Below are 11,019 nucleotides of genomic sequence, written 5' to 3' on the forward strand. Positions count from 1 at the left end.
TTCTTTGGAAAAAAAATTGCAAAGATACCTGCTGTCTTGCTGTCATTAGAATACTTTTAGATATAAAGAGAAGCTCTAAAATCTTGACAACATCCGAATAGACTGTTCCAAACGGTTGCGTTATGCGTGACCTTTTGCGTAAGCGTGCGTTATGTGTGATGTGGGAAACAATATGTCAAGTGGGACTCAAGTGGCAAGAAACAATTTCCTTCCTGTCAGAAATAGAGATGCAGGAAGAAAAATTTTATTTCTTTACTCTTAACGACAAAACTAAAACACAAATCTAGAATGTTATTGTTTAATCAAACCCTGAATCAAACATTTTAATGGTAAAAGATCAAAATAAGGCTGCATTCATTATTTTGGGGGGGGGAGTTTTCCCCCCCTAAGTAGGAAAAAAGAGCTCCTGAAAATAAACATGGGACACTTTTAATATATCCACCATCAAGTAACTCAAATATTCTACCAGCCTAGGGGGACGCGGGCGCGGGGGACGGGGTGACTGACAAATATCGTGACGCGGAAAAAAAAAAAATAATGGAAAAAAATTGCACGCTTGAGAAAACCTTTTCGCGGGTAAAATGAATTGTCCCGGGAAGACGCGTAGCGCCATTTGATTGGTTGCAGGGCTTCCAACCTGTCGTGCTCTGATTGGCTGTTCATGGTCTTTGAAAAAACTGGGAATCTCCACAACACGATACAAACTTCCAAGCTGGGCCGCCGAGATCATGGAGTTGAAAAAGTTCTCTCTACTTTTAGTCCTTTTAATTGCATTTTCTGCAACCTTGACACTTTCAGAAGAAAGTGTAGAAGACGATGCAACGGCAGACGCGACTGCGGGAGGGACTGAAGAGGCTGAGGCTACGGGCGAAGGTGAAACAGACTCCGCAACTGACGAAGCAGGGGACGATGAAGTGAAAGAAGAAGACGATGTTTTGGTATTAACAACCAAAACATTTGACTCTGTGGTGAAAGATAAAGATGTCATGCTAGTGGAGTTCTACGCACCATGGTTTGTTAATATTTATATTTTGTCTTTTGTACGCTTTCACAAATCCTGTGTTCTCAATGCTTATATTCACTTGACCAAACTTGATTCTTAAAAGCAACAATGTTTGAATCGATCAGATTTGTTTCAGCTGTCCATTTCTTTCAAGCTAAGTTATTGTTTAGAAAAGATTAGTCTCTGTAATGCATATAGCCTTGAAATTTTATTGTGAACTTATAAAATATAAATCTTACGTGTTGACTCGCGTCAACTTTTCCACGTGAATGCGGGCAATGAATTCAATAGCACTTGTAAGAGAAAAAGCTAGGCAAATAACGATTCGCTTTTTGCACGAAAGTTTTTTTAAATTGCCTAAAATGAATGGAGTGTTTAAAGTTGAAAATAATCGAAAATCAATTAATTTGATCTCTCAGAGGTGGACGATTATCTGCATATTTTGCGCCATTTTAATGACAATATAATGTATTTAATTTTTTCTTTTGTTTAAAACTGTAATGGTAAAAAACCTCCTAAAGTGGTCTATGTTATAAGTATTCATATGTTCCATTCCCTAACTTGGTAATATGGTTTTTGTTTACTAGGGTCATTTTTTTAGGTAAAATTGCTGTTTTTACTCGGGTCTCTCTTCATATCTAACATTTATTATATTTACATCAAACTTGTTTTTATACCTGAATTTGATACCTTTTTTATCACAAAGTGAACAGTTTGTGTACCCAAGCTTATACATCCACGTATAGCTATTTTGCTTTTCTGGGAAAGAAACCAAAGAAATCATACATGATTCAGCAAAATTTGTTTAACTTTAATTCTGTTGCTTGGCAACAAAATGTTAAACAATAGATTATTTGTGACTTTTGAAAGCCATGACAAGTTGTTAAATGGTATTTGGTGTTGTTCAACACATTGAGACTTTTATATTTTGTTTCAGTTATATATTTCACCACACAAAACATGTGCAAAAAGCTGTTAAAGAGGAAATTTGCAGTTCATCATTAAACACTGTTCAAAAACTCCCAAAACACATTTTGTCTTTTGCCTAAAATGACTTTTGTTATCTATTCTATTTTTGAAGCCAGTATTGAGTAACATTATTGCTGGTAATGTTCCGCTAAAGTTGTAACCACCCTCCCCTCCCTTGTTATATTACCCCACCATATGAAGTGACCCCTAATGTGTAAGAGCGTGTTGTGACCTACTCAACAGTTTCAACTCTTTCTAAAAGGATCAGTGTAAACTTTTAAAACATTTGTCACTTGAGACTCTTTTTGCTTGGACTTCCAATTGACTCCTAACAGACCTACATCGATATATTTGCCTCTGTATTTAGGTGTGGCCACTGCAAGTCGTTAGCCCCAGAATATGCAAAAGCTGCTAAGAGAATGAAAGAAAATGACCCTCCTGTAGCATTCGCTAAAGTGGATGCCACAGTAGAAACAGAACTTGGATCAAAGTATGAAGTCAGTGGCTACCCTACTCTGAAGGTCTTCCGCAAGGGAGAAGCACATGATTATGACGGCCCACGTGATGAGGAAGGTACAGTACTTGACTAACAGATCAAAATAGGGGTGGTGAATGGTCCTTTAAAAAGTGCACGTCTCACAGAATTTTAGCCAAATTTCCTGTGTCTTCATATCTCAAATGTTTCTGGGACCCCTTCTTAGAGTCTTGATTTCTTTTTCAAGGCTAAGTAAGTCTCAGGCTCGCAGAAAAGATATTGGTCTCTCCATCTTGCAAAGTTTCGCATTTCCCGTTCAACACCCTCAAAATGGATGGAAGTTGCTTATTCTTTGTTTACCTTTTTACAAGGTGTTTTTGTCATCTGTTTCATTGTTCTGACAAAAAGTTCAACAAATGTTTGTTCTTTATAGTCCTATTCTAAAGTTCAGTCTCCCATTGACTGACAGAGACAAAACGTCATCTTAAAGCTATTGTTTTTATACATTAGATACAATATTTTAATAGTGTTTAGTTTAAACATCTTGCCAGGTGTCTTGACACTTTGTCATATTGTTTTAAAAATTTAGAGCCTTGGAAAAATAGCAATTTACAAATTTACATTAACTATAGACCTGTTAAGACCATTTTAGTCGCCATGGCGATTACAATTTTGGAGCCAGCAACTAAATTGGAACCAAAGTGGCCAGTCTGGCAACTAAATTTAAGAAGAATGATTGAAAGTGTGAGCTAATAATTTAGCTACTAAAATTTTTCACTGGCCACCAAACTTGAGCAGGAAAAAATAAACTTGGAGGGTTGCAGTCCCTCCTCCCTATTTTGTTCCTCCCCCTCCAGGGCTCAAGACTAACAGTAGCCAACTAGCCAAAGGCTACTAAAATTTAGGTTTTGGCTACCATGTTAAGCATTCCTACTAGCCATTTGGCTAGTGAAAAACTCTGAAAAGTCAACTGTTCTTAATAGAAATCAATATACCTGACTAGTGAAAAATTACTTTTGGCTAGTAAAATCTGACATGTCACTAGCCAGTAAACCAGTTAAAGAGTTAGTCTCAAGCCCTGTCCTCCCTTTACTTAGCCTTATGTTTTTTCATAAAATTAAGTTATTGTTGTTCTTTTTACTTGGCTTTCAATGATGTTGTTTAATTGTGTGTTTTCCCCCTTGGTAGGAATTGTCAATTACATGAAAAAGCAGGCAGATCCCAACTTTAAGCCACCCCCAGAGGCTGTCATCACTCTCACCAAGGACAACTTCACTGACACCATCAACAAGGAATCGCTCATGCTGGTTGAGTTCTATGCTCCCTGGTATGAAAATCAAACTTCTACCTCTATCTTTAACATTATTTGAAACACATACTCCAACCTGTGTAGCCAAATAAAAGGACTACAAAATGGTATTTATTGTACCAATGCACAGCTACAACCTACAAGTATAATTTATACCATGCCATAGAAAAACAGCCAATCAGAATACAGGAAAGCCGTTGTACATTCGACGGTATTCAACCCAACCTTCCCGTCGTGCGCTGCGATCTTATTCTCAATGAAATTTAGTAAGCGTATTTTCTATGGCATGGTATAAAACAGTCACACAACACTTTCTCGTGGTATACTATGGAATATCCCACTTGTCACTTGTATTTTCTTCGTATACACACTCGCCTAAAGGCTAGTGTGTATACCGAGAAAATACAAGTGACTCGAGGGATGTTCCATAGTATACCACTCGAAAACGTTGCATAACTAGTATACACCAGAGCTACCAATCTTGTTTCCTTTTTGGGGGGTTTGTCTCTGCTTTCGTTAGATCCGCACCGAGAATGTGGACTCTGGCCAAGTCTGATTTGAAATTGTGTAGTTCCAGAAAACATCCATACCCACTCCATGGAAGGTTAATGAAAATTCTGTGGGAGTGGGGGGTCCCAAAAGCCAAAATTTTTAAAGGAAAATATGGGGCTTAAATGGAATTTCCAGAGGGGTGGGGGAATTCTAACCAAAAAGCCTTCCATTGGGAGGGGTATGGATATTTTCTTGATCAACACATTCCACAAGTCAGAGACTCCAGCTGAAAAGTGGGCTCTGGGTACGAGATTGCAGAGCTGCAAGCTAAGTGATAGTTTACTGTTACAAATATTTTCAAACAGATTTTTAACTTGCATCATCATTTGTAAATGATTCACTCAAGGTGTGGACACTGCAAGAGACTGGCTCCAGAATACGAGAAAGCAGCCAAAGAACTGAAGGACAATGACCCACCCATAGTTCTGGCTAAAGTCGATGCTACAAAGGACTCTGAACTGGGACAGAAATATGAAGTGACAGGATACCCTACCCTTAAAGTGTTCCGCAAGGGCAAGGCAACCGAGTACAAGGGCGAAAGAAACCAGTGGGGTAGGTAACAGATTTAACAATTTCTTGTGTCTTTCAGGGATGTAGCTAAGGAAACACTAAGCCAGCTCGTCAACAAGCCCAGCTGGCTTTTCTGGCCTTGGCAGCTCTAAAAGTTTACCTAAGTCTTTGTTTTCATGTGAAATTTCAGTCAGATTGAAGTTCTCTTTCAGCTAGTGAAATTAGCCGGCAGCCAGCCCTTAGCAACATCCCTGGTCTTTCATGTGGAGCGACTCACATGTACATACAGTCAGATTAATTTTCATTAAATTAATTATCTTTTCCTTTTTACTACAAATTTAAAAAAGTTTTTAATGTTTTGACCCTGCTAAAAAATTCTGATTATAGCACTATATACTACATCAAAGGGAATAAAAGAAAAAATATTAATGTAATACCAACAATAAATAAAATAATTTTCCCTCCCTGTCAGCCTTTATCATCCTTGCATTCTAATGAGCTCCTGCCATTTGTCAAGTTGACTGTGGTTGTATTTCAAAATTGCCCCTCTCTTGTTTTGAGCTTCTCTGAGACAAGATATATTTACATACACAAAGATGATAGTATTTGACAATTATCCTGGGAAATTGTGTAGAATGTTTAACAATTATCCTGCGAAATCGCGCGGAATATCACCTGATACTTAGCCGACGAGGCCGTAGGCCGATTTGGCTATAATCATACGATATTCCACAAGATTGAGCAGGATAATTGTTTTATTATTTAACAAATTGTCAACGAAACACATTTTGGACATAGAAAAACTGTAATTATGCAGCGCTTTTACAAGATTTCGGACAAATCTTCACAACCTACGAATATCGCAGGATATCTGTTATGTACGGATGACAGATATCGTTAACATTTTGACCATATATGGGCAGCGCGCGCATCTGTTGAATAATAATGCCTGATAGCCGACAAGGGTGTAGGCCAGTTGGCTAAAACCAGATGATATTTCACAAGATTGAACAGGATAATTGTTTTATTATTCAACAAATAATCAACGAAACACATTTTGCAGCTAGAAAAACTGTGGTTACAGGGACCGCGGAGATCATTTTGAAGTGGTAGGGCTAAAAAGCTGGCTAAGACAAGCAAGCATTAGGGGTCACTTTTCCGCTGTTTATCATGTGGAAATTCATAGCGGAGTTCCAACGCGCGCGATCGGAGCATCCATAAGCAAATGGTTTTGGGGGTCAACGCCACCCCCGTACGTACGCACAGATTAGGCCTAGGGACGAGGAGGTTTTCCACCCGTGGCTAAAGAAAAGAAAGGCAGCAAATAAAGCTCGCAGGGCAAGACAAAATGTAGACAACGGATAAAATTACTCAGCGACACTACACAGCAAAAGATCTGAGAGGTTTTTTTTTTCAACTGCTCTATTTTGTTTGTCTTTTTTCAAGTATGAGTGCATCGAACCCTCGATGCGCCTTTACGCAAAAAAATTGTGCTCTCGTTCAATCGCTACACGGTTTAATTTTAATTTTATTGGTCTCTGGTCGCATTTTTCGTAGCCGTACAACGAGCAATAATTGACGTTATTTTCTATCGACTGGGTGATGTGGACGTTTCAGTTTGATCTCAACGAAGTTATGATATGAAAACGCGGGAAAATTTGTTGCACGGTGTTTGCTGTGTAGGCTGAATGAAACCGAGAGTAAAAAGAGTGACAGAGAACATTCTTTCTCCCAAGATGTCCTCAAAAGTCATTTATATTAGTCCGTGGAATTGTGGAAAACGAAAATTGTTTACGAGGAGACCGAAATAATTGCGAATGATATTCCCTGTGCAAGTCCAGTTTGCTTGTTTCTGTTGTTTGCTGTTGAATCTGCGGCTGCCATCATGAAGAATAAGCTAAGCACTACATCAAGTCAAGTCCGCTGAAGAAAGAGACAGGACCCTGATGCAAGCTAACAACCTCCTACTGAATTGCTGAGCCTGATTTTATGACAGGAAATTTCATGATGTTTTTACTTTCTGAACGCAGTTTCGATAGATTCCGCGTGGGCAAGGTTTAGTTTTTATCCATTTTATAGTTCATTTTTTAAATAAATGTGGAGCTTCGCTTTGAGGCTTACCTATTGCTATATATTACATTATCCTTTTCATGAGCCCTAAAAAATTAACCCAGCCAAAAAAGTGGTAGGGCTATAGCCCTACCAGCCCCTCCCCCTCCGCGGTCCCTGGGTTATGCGGCACTTTTCAAGACCTCAGACAAGTGTCTTGGCAACCTACATATATCGCAGGATATCTGTACGGATGACGGATAACAATTAAATTCTGACCTTATATGGGCAACGCGCACTTTGTTGAATAATAATTAAGGGTATGCGTCTCTACATCTCCAGGTATTACAAGCTACATGCGTGGGCAGGTCGGCCCAAGCTCCAAGGAACTGACTTCACTCAAAGCAGTCACTGACTTCATGAAAGAAAGGGATGAGCTAGTCATTGTTGGATTCTTCAAAGATGAGAAGGACAACCTGCTGGTAAAATACCTGGAAGCCAACGACGACATTAGGGATGATTACCCCTTTGCACACACCTTTGATGCCGCAGCCAAGAAGCACTTTGGTATCACCAAGAGCTCTATTGTGCTGTTCCATCCAGAGAGGTTCAGGTCAAAGTTTGAAGATAAACATATTGTGTTTAAGGTATGGGAGTGGCACTAAGGCATGAGTATGAACACAACTTCTCAAACTCATTAATAATTCATCAAGCTAAAACAAGAAAATTATAACCGTGAAGAAAGGTTAGAAACCCGGTCTTAATTAGCATAGATTTTTACAATTTTATTTCTCCGTTAAATTCGTAGTTTTTGTTTCGATTGAGAGGACGTATCAAACACTCGAGACAGCGTTTCATCAGCTATCCAAATACCTCGAATTCCGTCAATTCCTCCTTCCTCTCCCTTCCCTCCCCTCCCGTCCCTTCCCTTCCTTTCTTTAGTCTGCTCTGCTCCAGTCCAAGAGTAAGCACTTGTTGTAATTAGTTGCTGTTGGATTTTTTTTTACGGCTTCACCTCTATAAGTTGAGACCTGTTCAAAGTCTTTCTAAGCAATGTTATTTGGTTTGACAACAGGGTGAAGATCCCAAACCAGAAGACATTCAGAAGTTTTACGAGGAGAGCCGTATTCCACTCGTGGGGCAAATGAACTCTTATGACCAACAGAAGAAGTACACCAAACGCCCTCTGTGTGTTGTCTATTACGACGTAGATTTCGGTTTTGAACAACGCGTAGGTTAGTTGTTTCCTTCCTACATGCATTGGTTTGGAGCTTCCTTTCGGCTGTCAGACTGGTATCTTCTAGCCTACTTAGCAGTCGCTTCCTTTCCAAAAACGCGAGATGAGCGTAAATGCCTCTAGGAGCGCGAGACGGAGCAAAAAATTGTTGAGGGGGGGGGGGGGGGGCTTAGCTTGCATGCCACGCCTTTTTTTTAGTGGGTTTCTTGTCTGGTTTTTTTTCGTTTGTTACATTTCGGCTTTCAATTAAGTCTTTTATCCTAAAAAGTGTAAAATAATTCAAGGCGCTCGTTTTTAAATTGGCGCGCGAAAGAAAGTTTTGCGGTGAACAATATAAACGATAGAGTGTTTCTGTCTTGGAACTATCGGTCCGATAGTTGCCCCTTGGAAATTTGATGTTCTTAAAACTAGCCTATTAGCCCTTGCAGCTTCGCTTCTTGGGCTAATATTAGTTTTAAGAACATCAAATTTCATCGGAGCAACTATCAGCCGGATAGTTCCTCGACAGAAACACGTTATTGTTTAAATAGTGCCCGTCCGAGAAAAATACCCGGATAATTAGTACTCGTCCGTGAAAATATTTTGTTAACAAGCGGGCCTACAGACAGAAAAACGCCACTAGATTCACTGCATTTAGTGGGTTTCTTATCTGGTTTTGTTTCGAAGCTTCTCGGGCTAAAAAAAATCAAGTTTCTGCAACTATCAGCCGATAGTTCCCAGTCAGAAACACTCTATTGTTTAAATATGGAGTGGTGACTGATCGTGAATGCTTTCCTCCCCAGCGACTCAGTTCTGGCGTCAAAAGGTGTTGGAGGTCGCTAATGATCACCGTGACGTCACTTTTGCTATTGCCAGCGAGCAGGACTTTGAAGATCAACTCAAAGAGCTCGGGCTTGATGACTCTGGAGAGGAGATCAATGTAGGCTGCTTTGATGATAAGAACAGAAAATACCGAATGGAGCCTGATGAAGAATTCAGCGAAGACAGTCTCAGAGAATTTGTAGAGAACTTCAAAGAAGGTGAGTTGTACCTAATTCTAAGGCACTTTCTAGATTTATAGCTTTATTGTACATGGAGCAATCATATTTCCTTGCGAGTAACGAAATCGCGCGTTTTCTTAAAGATCTTCAGAAGATATCCAAATATCAGTGGTTCGAGGAGATGAGACTTAATGCTATGAACGGAAAATCGAGAACTCTTTTCGGCCCAGTCACCAGTTTGCCGTATCTTTGTCTGTAGAGTTTTCTCGCGGAATTTGATTTGGTCAACAGAAAAATATGTGGAGAAGTAAAGCTTCGACTGCAAGCATCAAATTTAATCACTGTAAGAAGTACTTCTCCAGATATCCATAGTTAAGAAAATGCGTAGCATTTCAAATGTCAGATGTTACAGAAATTTACCTCGGATTCTCATGAAGATGCATGGAAAGATTTATTTTGCACTAGTATATTTGCAAACCTTTCGAAATACTGGGGGAGAGTATGTGAATCTGTCAGGTTTAATTTGTCTACGCACTTCATCAGATCCGTAAGAATCAAACTTTCGTTTGCGAGTCTCTTTATATTATAGATTATTAAAAGCTGCTTATTTTCTTTAACAGGTAACATCAAAGCACAGATAAAATCCCAGCCGATACCAAAGAAAAACACAGGTCCCGTCACAATTGTAGTGGGAAAAACATTCGACGATATCGTCTTGGATGCTAAAAAAGATGTCCTTATTGAGCTTTATGCGCCGTGGTGCGGCCACTGCAAAGCACTGGAACCCACTTACAAGAAACTGGGCAAGCATTTCAAGGACGAAGCTAACGTGGTTATCGCTAAAATGGACGCCACTGCTAACGACCTCCCACCAGAATTCTCTGCAGAAGGCTTTCCTACCATCTACTTTGCACCGGCCAACGATAAGAAAAATCCTATCAAATACGACGGAGAGAGAGGACTTGACGACTTTGTGAAATTTATAGAGGAAAAAGCGACGGTTTCGCTGAAAAAAGCCGCCAAAGAAGAGCTTTGAAATTTTAGGTAGAAAGCGTATTTAGACAGTGGAATATTTTGTATTTCGAAACAGACGGGCAAAAAATCCGTCCTTGCAATTATATATTTTCCTGGACATGAAGAAACGAGAGCCATATTTTTTCATTGACACACTCTTGTCATTTCTGGACAGGATATAAATCTGCACTGCAGTACTTCATTTTATCGTTTGGGAAGATGAGTATAATTGCTTAATAAAAACACATTGTGCCATAAATGGATGTACTTTTTCATTGTTTTTCTAAAATAGTTTGTCTGAAACTTTTCTAACCTCTCATGAGAAAACGATTAAATAATATAAAATGTCTTAATCTGGATTTCTCCAAGGTTATAAATGTTCTAAAAACGTTTCGGGGCGGCAGTTTTACTGTCCTTCTTCAGTCCGCCATTTTGTAACTACAGTACCTGAAAAAGGACTTAACTGCCCGAAACGTTACGTTGTTTTTAGAACATTTAAAACCTTGGAGAAATTTTTAATGTTGTCTCCTTAAGGGGACTGTGCCACGGATTTTAGCCCAATTTAGGCATGGGAAATGACCATCAAATTCGGTGAAATATAAAAATAACCTCTAAAAACAGCGAAGGAACATTTCAATAACACAGCAAATATCAACGAAGATACGGATGGCCGAAACTGACGAAGATTGAAACGGATTGCGATTTGGGTTTTTGAAGTATTGTTGGGCTGAACAGTTTTCAAAGTTAATTTCGCTTGCTTGGGAACAGAAGCAAATGCTCTTTTACTGATATTTGCTCCGTTGATGACATTTGCGGCGATTCCAGAGATTGAAAAGCGTACTGAATGCATAAATCTGATAATTTCTTTTGTTTGTTTTCTGACATATTGTCTCAGCTCAATAAAATCATCAGTACAGATTT

At 39.2% G+C, this 11,019-nt stretch overlaps 1 protein-coding gene across 1 annotated transcript; it reads left to right on the plus strand.

Moving 5' to 3' along the window:
- Nucleotides 1–672: 672 nt before the first annotated feature.
- LOC144659595 (protein disulfide-isomerase A4-like) lies at nt 673–10,357 on the plus strand. The gene is made up of 8 exons (XM_078520064.1): nt 673–1,012; nt 2,340–2,545; nt 3,636–3,774; nt 4,655–4,860; nt 7,210–7,514; nt 7,943–8,102; nt 8,887–9,123; nt 9,705–10,357. Exons 1-8 carry the CDS (start codon nt 729–731, stop codon nt 10,118–10,120), a joined length of 1,953 nt encoding a protein of 650 aa, XP_078376190.1. The 5' UTR covers nt 673–728; the 3' UTR covers nt 10,121–10,357.
- Nucleotides 10,358–11,019: the final 662 nt, after the last annotated feature.

This window comes from Oculina patagonica, chromosome 7, assembly GCF_052425735.1.
Source record: "Oculina patagonica isolate OP01 chromosome 7, crgOcupat, whole genome shotgun sequence".
Lineage (NCBI taxonomy): Eukaryota > Metazoa > Cnidaria > Anthozoa > Scleractinia > Oculinidae > Oculina > Oculina patagonica.

What these genes read in the sequence shown, in the direction of transcription:
- LOC144659595 (XM_078520064.1), top strand. Translation starts at nt 729, where the DNA reads ATGGAGTTGAAAAAGTTCTCTCTACTTTTAGTCCTTTTAATTGCATTT. An exon ending in ATAAACATATTGTGTTTAAG is followed by an intron (nt 7,515 to 7,942) that starts GTATGGGAGTGG and finishes GTTTGACAACAG; the next exon opens with GGTGAAGATCCCAAACCAGA. An exon ending in CGGTTTTGAACAACGCGTAG is followed by an intron (nt 8,103 to 8,886) that starts GTTAGTTGTTTC and finishes TTTCCTCCCCAG; the next exon opens with CGACTCAGTTCTGGCGTCAA.